Here is a 16503-nt window from a genome sequence, read left to right as displayed (position 1 = left end):
ACAAACGTGCCCATTGGAGAACCGACTTTATGGACTCAACCTGATCCGAGTTCTACTTGCATACCCTGTACCCAACTGAATTGTGCTTAGACCTTTAATCTTGAATCAGTTCCTTAATAACATTTCTACTTTCTGTAGTGATGTATTTTATTAACTTTGACGTACCTATATTATATATCGTCTACAATAGAAAGTAAATAAGATTAGCATAATTTCTACATTTAGAATTTGTTATTTTAATTTTCAATTATGTGGTACTGACTGTTGTTTCTGTTTATAAAATACTATACAATCCCAATCAAATCACTGACACTAATCTAAAAGTAAACGCCCACAAGTGTCTTTAATACTAAAAACAACAAAGACTAAAATTATTGTCATATATTTTTTAAATAAATCTTTTAATTAGAATGAGTATTTTAAAAAAGAGGTAACTATTTATATATATAGCATCTGCTATATTTTGAATTACTATTTTTAAATAAGAAAAAAATCATGTATTTTCTTTTTTAAAGGTTAAATAAATATGATGAGATGCTTAAGGCTGACAATATTGACATTCCCAATCTCAGGAAATTGTGCTTTCATGGTAAGAAATTGTTATTTTTTTAATGTTGAACTCTAAAATAAATACTTTTGTAAATCACGATTTTTTAAAAGAGATTTACAAATATTCAATACTTTTTTCAGGTTAAAACATGTTTTTATCTTATCTAATTCAGTTGCCAATAAAATATACTTTTAACTCGGAGCTTCTTGCAATTTGAAGCTTTTTTATTTTTTTATTTTAAATATAATTCCTATTCAATGTTGAGAATAATATAATTAGAGACAGGAACTTTATACTTTTCACAAAGAAAGTATGCTCTTAAAAAAAGTTGCAGTTATGCTGCAATTATGGTTTCAAATAGTATCAATGATACTATTAATTTGTTCTTAAAAATTGACTTTTATGCTTTACATCTGATAAACTTTTACTTTAGCTCAAAATTATTAAATACATCTAACAGGGCTGCAATGATTTAAATCAAGTTGATTTAAGCCAAAAAGATTCTTTAATTAAAATTTTTTAAATATTTATTTGTAAATAAAAATCATTGTTCTTATTAATAAAGCATTTAAAATAAGCGGGCTTTTTATATCAAATGATCAGAGTGTCTACAAACCGGAAAGTAGCCGGGAAACGAAAAAAATCGGGAAATAAATTTCCTAAAATGGTAAATTTATTAAAATTTTTATCGATTCGTATGCTATGTATGAAAACAACGCGGAGGAAAATTAAAAATTTTGTTTTAAGGGGTTAGTACCACATCTTTTTTCAAGAAAATCGATTTTCTAAAAACTGCATATTCTTGTAGTAGATATATGTAGAAATGCTATGGAAACTATTATTTTGGTTGGAAACTTCGGTAACATCGAAAAACGGGGTACAATGTAAAAGTCACGCGCTCATGGAGCGTACTCTTCGCGAGTACAATGTATGCTTTTATTAATATATACCAATATAAATATATATCAAATTACACATATATGTATATAAAAGCATATATACATGTATATAATGTATCCTGTTGTGTAAAGGGGTATTTTCTTGAAAAAGGACATGTTTTCATAAATTCGCTTTTTCTCAAAACAAAGTTTTTTGATCTGGCGGACATCATAAAAGAAAAACTATTGCACCGATTGAGCTCAAATTTTTATGGCTTATTCTACACTTATACCGCTATCGTCGGAACTAGAATCATAATTTTTCATTAATATTTAACCATTTTTTAAAACAATTTAAGGACGTTTATCCACGGAAATGCAGACCTTTTGAAAAAAATAATTTATTAACATTTACATAATTAAAATAATATTATTAATTGTACTTTCTGAAAGATAAGATATTAATTAATTTTCAAGAAAAAAATTTAAAACCTGCAAAATTTATTTGTTTATACAATTTGCATACGATAACATTTTTTTTGTTATATCGCTTCTACAGAATTTTTTAAAAATGATTCGATTTTAATTAAATATGGCTTATTTTCTTCAGAAAATGATTCTCTACAACTTCACGGTGGGGATTTTCAAACAAGCAAGCCGTTTGGAAAATACAGCTATTTCTTTCAAAGAAAAATTTGATTTTTTTTCTTGAAAATTATTATCTCAGAAAGTACAATTAATAATGTTATTTTAATTATTTAAATGTTAATTAATTATTTTTTCTAGAGGTCTGCATTTCCGTGGATAAACGTCCTTAAGTTGAAAAAACAAGGTCAAAAATTTAAAAAAGTTCGCCATTTTGTTTTTTTTTATCGAAAATAGTTGATTGTAGTTCCGATGATAGCGACGAGCTTACTTTTCAAGAAAATATCAAAAATTTTATTTTTCGATGACCTGAATTAGAGATATTGTGTCCGCTAATCACAAGTAAGGGTATTTTCAGGCGGTCATGACAGCAAGATAATTCATAATAAATAAAGAATAAAAAATTTTTTTAATAGTTTAAAACCCCTTCTTTAAGTATAAAAAGTTTGAAGTAAATAAAATAAATTTTGTGGGTCATTCCATTATATTTCACCTAAAGTCGTTGCGGCCTAATTTTTAAAGAAGTTGATACTTTCAGAAATGATTTTTTATGATATTTAGGAAACGAAATAAAAAGAATTAAGTTTAAATTTTTATTATTTATCTCAAAATATGTATTTAAAGTGGACAAGGTGCGGAAAAATGTCACCTTTTTAGCATTTAGAAACTTTTTTTAAAAACATAGAAAAATTGTTAAAAGTGTAAAAAAATTATTTTTTCTTGTTTAGAATCGATTAATTATCTATTTTTTAATGATTAAAGTAGTAAATAAATTAAAATAATATATAAAATAAGTTTTCAAAGTTGGTCTGTCAAATAACCTAATTTTGGGATTTTCATTAATTAATTACTAAAAAGTGGAGTTATTAAATAAAATAAAAACTTACCGAATGTAAAGTATTTGTGGTGAACTTTCAAATTTTCTTAGCACTTTGTACTTTTTAAATTTATAAATGTAAAAAATCTTGAGTCGAAAATTTGCACTTTGTTGACTTTTCCGATTTTTAATTGCTTGTAACTCTTTTGGTGCAAAATAAAAACTTTTGAAACCTTGTGGAATATTTAAGTTAAATCTAAATAAAAACTCACTTAAATTTTTGTGATGGATTTTGATCGAGATAAGGAGACAATTTAATTCCAAAATTGTACGTATATTTCCAGGTTAATGTATGTAATTTTTTTAAACTTGAAGTTGGGCCACTACTTCAAAGACGAAAAATTACATACATTATCCTGGAAATATACGTACAATTTTGGAATTAAATTTTCTTCTAATCTCGATCAAAATCCATCACGAAAATTGCAGTGAGTTTTTATTTAGATTTAACTTAAATATTCCGCCAGGTTTCAAAAGTTTTTATTTTGCACCAAAAGAGTTACAAGCGATTAAAAATCGGAAAAATCAACAAAGTGCCAATTTTCGACTCAAGATTTTTTACATTTATAAATGGAAAAAGTAAAAAGTGCTAAGAAAGTTTGAAAGTTCACCGCAAATACTTTACATTCAGTGAGTTTTTATTTTATTTAATAATTCCACTTTTTAATAATTAATTAATAAAAATCCCAAAATTAGGTTATTTGACAGACCAACTTTGAAAACTTATTTTATATATTATTTTAATTTATTTACTACTTTAATCATTAAAAAATAGATAATTAATCGATTCTAAACAAAAAAAAATAATTTTTTTTACACTTTTAACAATTTTTCTATGTTTTTAAAAAAAGTTTCTAAATACTAAAAAGGTGACATTTTTCCGCACCTTGTCCACTTTAAATACATATTTTGAGATAAATAATAAAAATTTAAACTTAATTCTTTTTATTTCGTTTCCTAAATATTATAAAGAATCATTTCTAAAAGTACCAAGTTTTTTAAAAATTAGGCCGCAACGACTTTAGGTGAAATATAATGGAATGACCCTTGTAATAAAAAAAAAGTATTTCAGAAAAGTCACTGAGAAGTGGTACTAACCCCTTAAACTTATTTATTATGTTTAGTATTAAATTATCAGTTAAACAATAATATTAAAGGTATTATTTGCTTCATAATATACTTGTAGTGAGAAAAAACTTTCATATCTTAAACCGGGAAAAAACTGGGAATTCAAAGACTGAAAAATAGTAGAAACCGTGAATGAGGTTTATGGAATCGTGAAAAAGAAGCATTTGAATATATTGAATAGATTATTATCAGTTTTTGCTAGTTCAGCTGACATTGAGCATATATTTTCCACTTTCAATTTGGTACATTCAAAACATAGGAATGCATTAGGAACCGAGAAGGCTGCAAAATTAGTATTTTTATTTAAAGTATTAAATTTAAAAAATTTAATAAGATATTGTTACAGTTATTGTCAACAAAATCAGAGTATATATACTATAAGTTTTTGTTAGTAGGATAGAAGATGTTTAAAGATTGAAAATAAGTATTTTATTTTTGAGCCAAAGAAACATGAAATATGAAGGCGATTCTCTCAAAAAGGACAAATGAAGCTTTCACGGTAATTTGTTCTAAAATAATAAAATTGATTGAAATTATTAAAAATTCTAGCTGGTAGCCATACGTTAAGATTTAACAATTTTCAATCGGATCACTGAAGAAAAATTCAAAAAAGGCCAAATAACTGAAATATTGAATAAAATCTGATATTACGGAGTTTTCTTTTGACATTTTACTAGTGATTCGATTGAATATTGTTAAATCTTATCGTATGTCTGTCAGAATTTTCTTTAAATTGAAATTAATTTTATTATTTTTTAACAAAAACACCGTCTTAAATCTCTTCTTGCGTGATTTGTCCTTTTTGAGGAAATTTACCATAAGTATTATGTAACAGCGTCATAAGTTTTTAAAAAGATATTTTTATTATTAAAGTTTATGTAGATAGTATATGTATAAAAAATTTTCAAAGTAAAAACGACATAATTTAAAATTATTTTATACACTTATTTTATAACAATTTAAACAAGTTGTAAATTCAGATGTTCATTACATGAACATTTTGCTTCCTCTTTACGATCAGCAAAAAAATTTGCTTCCTCGTGAAGAAAGCAAAATTTTATTGCCAAAATGTGAATTTTTGATTTTTTAACTTTCATTAATTCTTTAAATTTACCTCAAATATATACTTTATATATATCGATCGATTCGTCTTGACGTAAAGAATACAATTTTATTATATATAACCTTAAATTTTTCTATTTAAAAATTTTTTCGATTAAAAAAAATTTTTGGAAAAAAAACGATAAAATTTTTTTTTTTGGGTATTTTTCAAAATCCTTTGGTCAGATTTGAGATATTAATATGATAAATGAGCCTACCAAATTTTATCTAAATCCATTGAAACCTGTTAAAGTTATCTTCTAAACAAAAAAGGGATCCACACACATACACACACATACACATACATACATACATCCGGACAATTGATCAGGATCTCATGTAACATGTCTCTATAAAGAAAAAAATTTATTTCCGCCACTTTGAAAAGTTTTATAAACGAAAGGACTACAAAGCTTCCTCCACGAGGAACCAAAATAAACATTTAAAAAGTAGCATTAAAAAAATCATGATTTTTATCAGCATTTATCTAATAAGTTTCAAATTATTCAAACGAAAAAGTATCTAAATTTTCAAATATCATTAAATCTATTAAGAAAAAGAATATAGAGTGAAAGAGAGTTCAGTAACTTTAAAAAAAAAATTCAAGGCCTTTTCAAATTTTTCGATATTAGCAATGATAATTGTTTTCAAGATTCATCTTTAACGTAGTCACTTCTAATAATTTTAAATCAGAATTTTTTGTATCAAGAAATGATGATTTTTAATAGGTATACAGTCCTATTATTTACATATTATTCCATAAATATTCTTCGAAAATTTTAATGAAATTCTTTAATAAATTCAATTATTCAAAATATACAATAAAAATTTAACAAAATTTCAATTATTTAATATTTTTTATCTTCAAAAAATAAATTATTTTAAAAACTGTAATTTTAAAATAAAATAATTCTAAATAAATTCTTCAAAAATTGAATTGCCTTTGGAATTTTTAATTTAAAATCATTTAAACTAAAGTAAAAATTTTCAATTGCACATATTTGAACTGCACATATTTTAACTAAAACTCTTTACAAATTTTATCATTTCCAAAACTTTGTAATTTTGTAGTTTTAGATCTCCTAAACAAAAAATGTAAAAGGCAAAATTCCAAAAAATGGACACATTTTTTAAAACTTGAGGTTAAGTTTAAAAAATAGTGTTAAAAGCGAAAAAAATTCAAAAATGAGTAAAACCGAAAAAACTAAATAAACTGTCTTAAAACTCGTTACTCGGGGGTTTACGGGTTCGCTGATAACCAATTCGAAAAAGCCTCGTTATACAGCTGAAAAACACATGATAAAAGATAATAAAAATATTATACCCAGCTACAAATTATTGTACAACCCGAAACCGAATTTTTAATCACCGAGGCTTAAAAAATCGTCTAGTAACAAGTTTTGAAGTGAATAAAAATAATTTTTAAAAATTCCTTTGCCAGTCTAGATCCGGTATTTTGGATTTTGAAAATCTGTCATTGAATTCGTAATCAGCGAATGTTAAAAGATACAAAGAATTACATAAAAAATGGTGTTAGTTATAAATTAATTCAAATTATTAAATAATAATGCATTATATAGTTTGAAAATAAACCATTCACTCTTATTCTTATTAGATAAATACTATTTTCAATACATTTTTATCATGCTGGAAATAGTGTTGTAATTTGATAGAAACAATTTTCTCTCTTTCTCTGATATAAGAAATATTGTTTGAATTTCTGTTTCTATTTACCCCGAATTTACAGTTTTTAATTGAATTTTGCAAAATGAAAAAATCAAAGTTGATTTTTGTTGTAGTATTAATAAGAGATAATTATTATAAATAATAATATGAATTTTTAGTTTATTTTTTTTGAAATACGAGTCAAAAAAGTGAAAGGGTGTCTGCTTTGATTTTCAATTTTTTATGCAATAGGAAATATATTTGTTTATACTGCTGCTAATTGACAAACTGACCCTATACATTTTTTTTAAATTAATTGATATTGAAAACTTTAATTTAATTTAAATAAATTTTTTTTAGAAATTTGTATTAATCTCCTTGACCCAACTAAATTCTTAGTTCTTTTAACTACTTTTTAATAGTCCATACAACTTTTTAAATTCAGTTAAGGACCTATTGAACTATGCAGGGTAGTTAAAAAGTAGTCAAATCTACTAGTTTTTTTATTGAGTGTATTTTTTACTGATTTTTTTGTAATTTTAAAATAACTGTTGGTGGATACACTGAAAAAAATTAGTCGAGAAATTCAACTACCGTTAGTTAGTTGGCTGAAAAATAGTAAATTTCTTTTGGAAAACGTTTTATTCACCTCTCAAATAAGTTCGACTAGATATTAATTAATCTATCATAAATTCTATATTATATCCACCAGGAACATCATCGTCGACTAGTTTTCGTTATAGTAGCAGCAGTTATTTTAAAATCACAAAAAAATCAGCAAAAAATAAAGTTGTGGAATTTTATTGAAATTTTTGTGCAATTCTGGTGGAATTCTTCCAAAAAAATTCGCAAAATTACGAAAGGAATACTTTCAAAATTTTGCGGAATTCCGTATGGAATTTCCGTGAAGTGATTTCCGTAGAATCGTTTCACATGGATTGTAAAACTGAAATCAGTTTTTATTGAATATTTTTGATGTAATGAAGTCCTAAATATCATTAGTTTGCATTACGAGTTGAACGTCTTTTTTCGATTTTTAATTTAAAATTTCAAAACGTAACCTATAATTTTTTGCTTTTGAGGTCCCTTTTTCAGATCGCGTCGCATTTAATCTCGTTATACAAAACTTGAATTTCATTTATACTTTACCTTAACAGGAATACCAGATGAAGGGGGCATACGGTCTTTATGTTGGAAGCTGTTATTAAATTATCTTCCTACTACAAGAGCTAGTTGGTCAGAAACTTTGACTCGAAAAAGGGAATTATATCGCACTTTTATAGGTAAAATAAAAGATAATTTTTTATATATAATAAATTTTGTCATTGCTTTCATTGAATATTAATGTAGTGTTTTCTATAGAGGATCTTATTGTAACTCCAGGAGAATCAAATGTCGATGGAGATAGAGTTGATGTCACATTATGTGACCATCCCCTAAATTTAAATCCAGATAGTAAATGGCAAACGTACTTTAAAGACAATGAAATTTTACTCCAAATAGACAAAGATGTCAGGTACTTACTTTTTTAAAATATTATTTTAGAATGCAAATTTTTAATGGTTTTGTAAAACTTTTCCCTGTAATGAAGGCATACAAAAAAAATTCATATATGTATGTTATACGTTCAACAACATATTAAAAAAAAATTATTGGTTCAATTAATTCAAATTACTTGGATAGTAACACAATACAGTGATGCCTTTGTTTACAAAATTTAATATTTACAAAATGTTTTACATTATAAAATGTTATAAAATATCCTTTCCAATAAATTTTTATCGAACTTCCTAAGTCGTTGCGAGAACATTGTTTATTTTACAATTAAACAATTAATTTTGCAATAGTGCGATTCCAGGTGAGATTTTGACTTTTTCGAAGTAGGTTAATCTTCTGCAATGAAACTTTGGAATTTTATTATATATAGTAAGACTAATCTTTAACGTAAATTGCAGCTTAAAATATTTGTTAGTTTACGAGATTTGCAATAATAACAAAAAATTTTAAACTGCTACATCTTCCGTTCTAATAATCGAATTTAGGTCTACGTTTTTTTAAAATGTCAAGGAAAATGAGAGGAATAAATCTCTTTCAGAACAATTTTTTATTATTTTGCAGCTAGACAAATTATTGAATAATAATTGAACAAATTTCACGCGACAATCTAAAATTCAATCACTTAAAAGCTAAAATGATCTTACCTGTGTTTTCTTTAATGTTCCAAAGGAATCCAATTGTAAATGCAAGTTTAACTTATTTAATTTAAATAATTTACGAGTATAAACAATTGCGATTTCTGCTAGTTGACGTGCAGACGCCATTGCGCACGCAGCATTCTCACGTAGCCAATTTAGTCCACGAATCACGTCAGCTGGTTACAGGAGAATGCTGCGTGCGCAATGTCGTCTGCACGTCAACTAGCAGAAATCGCAATTGTTTATACTCGTAAATTATTTAAATTAAATAAGTTAAACTTGCATTTACAATTGAATTCCTTTGGAACATTAAAGAAAACACAGGTAAGATCATTTTAGCTTTTAAGTGATTGAATTTTAAATTGTCGCGTGAAATTTATTCAATTATTATTTAATAATTTTTCTAGTTGCAAAATAATAAAAAATTGTTCTGAAAGAGATTTATTCCTCTCATTTTCCTTGACATTTTAAAAAAACGTAGACCTCAATCCGATTATTAGAACGGAAGATATAGCAGTTTAAAATTTTTTGTTATTATTGCAAATCTCGTAAACTAACAAATATTTTAAGCTGTAATTTACGTTAAAGATTAGTCTTACTATATATAATAAAATTCCAAAGTTTCATTGCAGAAGGTTAACCTACTCCGAAAAAGTCAAAATCTCACCTGGAATCGCACAACAACAATTAATAAAGTTAAACAATAAGTCAATTCATTATATTTAGACTAAAGTCGTTGTTGACTAATTTTTAAAAATTATAATAATTTGTAGGAATGATTTAGAAGTTATCAATAACACGAAATGAAAAGAATTTTATTAAAAAATTATTTATTTTAAAATATCAATTTAAAGTATATAAGGTGTTGAAAACTGTCAATTTTTTAGCCAAAAAAAAGTTATTCACATTTATAATTTTTTATACACTTATGAAGAAGAGAGAAGAAAAGTACAAAGAAATTGTAAAATTTTATTACAAGAACTTTATATTAGTTGTATCAAAAAACTTACAAAATTACTAAGAATATAACAAACTAATATATTAAAATATAAAAAATATTCAAAAGCTACTCATTCAATTAATTTGAGCTCGATAAAATGGTCGGGCCTGCTGGACCCATGGAGCCAGATATGGGTTAAAGATTGTTAAAAACTTTAATTCTTTATAACACAGGAAGATTTGATTTCTCAAAAAAAAATTCATTGAAGTGTTTAATTAACTCTTAAAAAAAGTTTTCATTTTATATAAATTATCAACTAAATACAAAAAATTCGAAGTAACACTTCAGGAATTTTAACTCATTAATTTGATTTTCATTGACTATAGCTGAAGATTCATACTCAATCTGCGTGTCTTTTTCCAATTTTTCAAAACTGACAACTAATTTTTAAAATAGGTACTTATTACAGGAGGCTGTGCCCAGACATATCATTTTTTCAACAAGGAACGGAATTCCCCTGTAAGGTAATAGTGGCTGGTAATGGACAAAAACGTTTACATCGTCGAGTACAACACACTGTTTTACGAAGTGCAAATGTTGAAAGAAAAGGATTAGGTGTAACTAAGGTATTTCTTTACAATTAATTGAATTTAAAGTAAATAGTTTGAAAAAATTTTCCAATTTTTTACTTAATAATAATTCTGACTAACGTTATTTTCTTTTCCTTTTTCCGAGGAACAGCAGGTAAAAAATACCATTAATTTATAATGTAAAATTACATTTGAATTTATAATTTAAAATAATTGAGCGGAAGCAAAAAATATGAATTTACCGACGCATATGAGAAATAGAGAAATTTTGAATTTTTTTTATTATGATTCGCATGATGATTGACAATGTAATATTACTAATGATAGATTGCAGTTTCTGTAAGAAAAGCGATAGAAGACTATGCACCTCTACCGGAAGGAAGCGAGGCTCATTGGGAAGTTCTGGAAAGAATACTATTTTTGTATGCAAAATTAAATCCCGGCCAAGGCTATGTTCAAGGAATGAATGAAATTTTAGGCCCTATTTATCATGCATTTGCCTGTGATCCTTGTATTAGTTGGAAAGGTAAGTTATTTGTATTTCATTATTTTCCCTGTTATTATCATAATGAATCAATAGTTCATTATATTATAATTAACTGCTTATTCTTATAATTAATTATTATAGGGTCAGACTTTTCCAAACGAATCACCTAAAATTAACAAATTTTAATGTTAAATTGTTTTTTTTTGCTCCTACTGTGATCAAAATTAGTTCCTGAAAATATTAATACAAAAATTTTCTCAAAATCCAGTTGACAAATTTAAAAACAAAAAATATGTTTTTCTCGTCTTGGAACATTGTATTTAAAAATAATTTTTGTTTCAAAAAATTTTGTATTTTAAACAGTTTTTTTAAATTGTTTATTTATAAAATGTTAATAAAAAAATTTGTTCATTTACTATGTAAAGTTTAAAAATTGTTTTATATTCCGCATAAATTTCTGAGTATAAAACTGTTGAGAAAAAAATAACACTTAGTTTGAAAAAAGTTAATTAATAAATTATTATAATTGAATTATGTAGGGTAGATGATGTAAGTTGAGCAATTTTCTTTAAAATATTTATAATAAAAATAGACCGATTTAGTTTTTTAACATTTAACATTGGTTCTTATGAGAATTGATAAATATTTGTCAACTGCAATTTTTTTACATTAAGAAGAAGTAAAAAAAATTGAAATTTAATTACTTTTTGAAAATTATAGCTGATTCCTGATAATTCTAATTAAATAATTATTTCTGTTTTTTTTATATTTTTTTTTATTAGAATACGCGGAAGCGGATACATTCTTCTGTTTTACAAATTTAATGGCAGAGATACGAGATTTTTTTATAAAGACTTTGGATGAAGCTGAATTTGGAATTAACTCGATGATGATTAAATTAACTCAACATGTGAAAGATAATGATCGTGAAATTTGGCAGCGATTAAATCAACAAGAACTCTGCCCGCAATATTATAGTTTTAGGTAGTATATATAATTTTTATACACCTCTATACAAAGGGGATTAAATTTAAATGGTCATTTTATTTTGCAACAAAAATAAATTCTTACTAATTTCAATTATTCTGTTAAATAAAAATTAGGTCAAACAAAAATTTTGTTTAATAAAAGTTTTATTAAATAAGAATTTTATACAGAGTTTTGTATATAGAAATTCCGTTCATTGGGAATTCAAATAATAAAAATACTTTTATGAAAATTTTTGCTGGGTATAAATTCTGTTAAATGAAAATTGTACCTATTATTTAAAAATTCGATGTATTAAAAAATATCCTATATAAAAGTTCAGTTAGATTAAAATTTTATAAAATCAAGTTAAATTCTTTGGTATGTAAATTTGGCTGATTATAAAATTCTGCTAAATAAAAAGTAGATCATTTTTAAATGAACATTTCAAAAAATTCCGACAGATTTTTATTTTGAAATATTATACCATATTTTCTAACCATTTAAAAATGTAAATAAAAATGGTTAATTTCTGTTATTTTGTAGGTGGCTCACATTACTTTTATCACAAGAATTTCCGTTACCTGATGTTATGCGAATATGGGATTCCTTATTTGCTGATGAACACCGATTCGATTTTCTAATTCATATTTGTTGCGCTATGATCATGTAAGTGCTTATGTTTTTGTACTTAAAATAACTAATATAAAACTTTAATTCCTTAATTTAACGCTTTTAGGACCAGTGTTTTAACATTTAACATTATGTTTTTTTTAGGTTATTGAGAGATCAACTGTTAGTTAGTGATTTTGCAGCAAATGTCAAACTTCTGCAGGTACTTAACTTAAAAATGACACTGGATAACAAAAAAAGCGAATAAGAATCTGTTTCATATAATACACTAATACTTATATTAGTTTTATTACACTTTTCAATTCAAAAACGTCATTTTTAGACAATTTTTATGGTGTGAAACTAATGGAGAACACTATTTTTATAAAAATTGCATAGCATTCAGCTGAAAAAAGTACTATGAAGTCATTTATAAATATGAAGCATTTGTCATGAAACTTTCCTCTTAAAAACACTTAACCTTTTTAATTGTGTGGTCAAAGAATGAAAATCTTAATTTTTGACAATTTTAGACTATCTATAATAGTATTGAAAAAATTAAAATTTTTCAAAATTGAATTACTGTTAAAATTTCATTAATCTTTCATCTTAAATATTGAACTACTACCTATGTTAAACTCCATTTTAAATATCGTATCCACTACTTTTTACAATTTTGTTTAAGATGATGGTGATAAAATTATGAATTTTTTTCAGAATTTTCCATCAATGGACATTCAGATTGTTTTATGCAAAGCTGCTGCTCTTGCAGGAATATCACTCGATGCGTACTGAAAAAAGTGAAATTTCTTCCGGAAATCAGGGACTGAGATTGTTATTATTATTTGAGCAATTTAATTTTTACTTATTACTATATGTATACAACAGTTATAGTTTTGTAAGAAAAACATATATATATAGAAAGAGAGAGAAAATTATTCAATATATTATAATTTTGTCAATGAAGACATTACTTTAATTCTCGATAATGAATAAAAAATGGCCTATTTTAATTTCTTAACTGCACATTTTCGCAGAAAAACAGTTAATTGCAGATCTGATTGTTATATAAGTGTACCCGATTTATCAGAGTACTTTAAAAATAATGAAAAACTATTTTACTACATAATATATCAATTCATATATTCTATTTGACAATAAGTGACATTAATAAAATGTAAATAATATATTTTTAAAGGTAAAAACAATTGAACACATACACTACCGTTCACAAGTATGGGAAAGTTTACGCGCGGGTGGATTGAAAAATATGCCATATATTTTTCGGTCACGTTTCTGCAATAAAAGAGGATAGAAAAAAATTTTAAAACACATATCTGTCTTTAACTAAAAAACAAGTTGATCTCCGATGCACAGTGGGGCAGAACTCTGAAAACGTCCCGAAAACTCTAAAATTAAATTATTTTTTAAAAGTATTTGATGTTCATAGCATTATTCTCTGACCTTTTCTGAGTTAAAAGCACATTTTATAGATATCTAAAAAAAAATCTTATCCTTCTAAAGTTTGTTGAAATCTAGCTTCCGCATTTAAAAAAAGTAGCAAATTAGAATGAAAAATACATCGCCCTCGTAAAAATATTATATAAAGCTCAAATTTTATTATTTTTCAATTTTCTAAATTGGAGTCGTCTCTTGGAAAGTACTGGAATACATTTGCATAATTTAAAATTAATGATATCCATAATTAAAAAACCTATTTTACTAAGAAATACATGAAAATGTTTAAAAAATCAAGTATAAACTTTTTAAAAAATAATTACTCCAATTAAATTACATAAACCTCTATTGGATTTTATATTCTATTCAACTAATATTTCAGTTATTAATACTTAAAAAGTTTTTTGGTCGTTGATTATAAATTTGAAGTCAGATTTATGAAAATTCTAAATGGTGGATCTAATATGGCGGCCAAAAATTGTAAAAATTCAATTATTTTTAACAAATCTTGGAATAAGGCGGTTTTTTACGTCACTAATTACTATTCTACAATAAAACCGATGGAAGCTTGCAATGCCAACTTGAAAAAATTTGCAAATGCGCAATTAAATTCTAAAACACCTATGCCTGCGCCTGCGCATTAAGTTTATATTCTTCGGATATGACGATCAATGTATTTTGAAAAATAAATCGTATATATCAAATATTTATTTAAAAATCATAATTACTCTTCCGTCTTCCAATAAGTTTAATTAAAAAATTGCAAAACTTTTTAAATAAAATTATATATTTTATTTATTATTACATTAATAATAATTATTTAACGAAATTGGTTACTTTTTTAAATAAAATATTCGAAAATGTTTTCAACGATTTTGACTAATCAGGCGTCTTCATAAAATAATAACAAATTTTTTGGTAATGGTGTCACCTGAAGTAACATTCAAATTCGTAATCAGCGCTCCCAAAAACATATAGTTACCAAGTTTTGTATAAATCGAAGAATGTTTTTTAAGTTTTCAGCACGTTTACGGTTACGGTTACGATTTTGAATCTTTGAAATTTTGTTTATTTGGGGTATAAAGATTCAAAATATTCCAGAGTTTTTTTCGGCATCAGAGACCAACTTTTTGTTCGTTATAGACAGGTGTGAATAGTTGAAAAGCTTATTAAATTCTGTGTAAAATAAACCAAATTTATACTTTTAAAATAAACTTTAGAAATTGAATCCGTTATTGACTTATAATTTAAATTTCTTTTGTATTTTTTTTATTGCAGACATGAATTGATCGAAAAAGTGATGGCATTCTTCTTAATCGAGCTGCGAGTAAGTGTTCCCATACTCGTAGTCGGTAGTATATGTATATAATAACGTCCTTTGAAAGAACGATTCTAAGAAGCAAATGAAGTATAGGTTATGTTTACGATAGTTTTGCTTTGATTAAAAATCCCTTTTTATTTATGTGAAAGCAAAATGAGTTTCTGTTTAATACTTTATATTCAATGAAGAATTAAATATCAGTGGTTTGTATTGAGAGTTTCTAGAACATAACCTTTAACTTTTTTGCTTCTTAGGTCATTTCCTTTATAGTGCGTCGTAAGTAAATAGAAAAATTTGGCATTAAGCTAAATTCCTAGGCAGTAAAATAACAAAAAACTAATTCTTGATTCTGTCTGAGTTAGCAGTGACTCACTGTTGATTTGCTGTGACCTCTGCTGTTTTTTATGCTTAAATTTGGTTAAATAAGAGTTATGTTACATATAACTTCTGTTGAATGTGAATTCAGTAAAATGAAAATACTTTGAAGTAAATATTTCGACAAGCAGTAATTCGATTAAAGAAGAATTCTGTTAATAAATAAAAATTCTATTGCATAAAAATTCAGGTAAATAAAAATGGTTTTGTATAAAAATTCGGTTGAAAATAAAATTCTCTTAAATAGAAATCCAATAAATTTTAATTCAATACCGCAAAAATTCTTATAAGTTCAATGTGGGGAATATTCATGCGTTCCGTAAAATATTTCTACACGGAGAGAAATTTTTTGAAAAAATTACCGTGCTGCCAACTGAAAGGGAATGCAAAGTACATTGCATCAGTTTTTTACTTTGCATTATCTTTCAGGAGGTAACATTGCAATTTTTCCAAGAAATTCGTAATTAGTAAAATGTATTTACAATTGATTAATTTAAATGCCGAATCTGCAGTTGTCACTAATCTTACTGCCTAGAAATAAAGCTTAATGCCGTATTCTTCTCTTTGCCTACTATATACACATATTGTAAAAAAATAGACTTTTTTCTATTTTTATATTACAATTTATTGTATGAAATTAAAATTTTTTTAAAACATACAATAAATGTTTGTTTATAATAAAGTCATAGCAAAACATCATTCATTTTTTTAATTA

The 16503-nt window shown here is 25.3% G+C and overlaps 1 protein-coding gene across 1 annotated transcript; it reads left to right on the top strand.

The window, feature by feature from the left end:
* The first annotated feature begins 64 nt into the window (after positions 1 to 64).
* LOC127284031 (TBC1 domain family member 13) lies at positions 65 to 16487 on the top strand. The gene is made up of 10 exons (XM_051309313.1): positions 65 to 430; positions 516 to 589; positions 8002 to 8127; positions 8207 to 8360; positions 10449 to 10605; positions 10897 to 11095; positions 11839 to 12040; positions 12569 to 12691; positions 12800 to 12857; positions 13352 to 16487. The coding sequence occupies exons 1-10, from the start codon at positions 411 to 413 to the stop codon at positions 13427 to 13429; spliced, it is 1191 nt and encodes a 396-aa protein (XP_051165270.1). The 5' UTR covers positions 65 to 410; the 3' UTR covers positions 13430 to 16487.
* The last annotated feature ends 16 nt before the right edge of the window (positions 16488 to 16503 follow it).

This window comes from Leptopilina boulardi, unplaced genomic scaffold (genome assembly GCF_019393585.1).
Source record: "Leptopilina boulardi isolate dan_hultmark-lab unplaced genomic scaffold, ZJU_Lbou_2.1 LbouV2_317, whole genome shotgun sequence".
NCBI classification, from domain to species: domain Eukaryota; kingdom Metazoa; phylum Arthropoda; class Insecta; order Hymenoptera; family Figitidae; genus Leptopilina; species Leptopilina boulardi.
The sequence above is the reverse complement of the archived record's forward strand: the minus strand, read 5'-3'. Positions and strand labels throughout refer to the sequence as shown.

Bases quoted from the DNA above. Each gene is read 5' to 3' on its own strand.
- LOC127284031 (XM_051309313.1), top strand. From the start codon at position 411: ATGAGTATTTTAAAAAAGAG. The intron at 12,692-12,799 runs GTAAGTGCTTAT...TGTTTTTTTTAG, and splicing joins ATTTGTTGCGCTATGATCAT to GTTATTGAGAGATCAACTGT. The intron at 12,858-13,351 runs GTACTTAACTTA...AATTTTTTTCAG, and splicing joins CAAATGTCAAACTTCTGCAG to AATTTTCCATCAATGGACAT.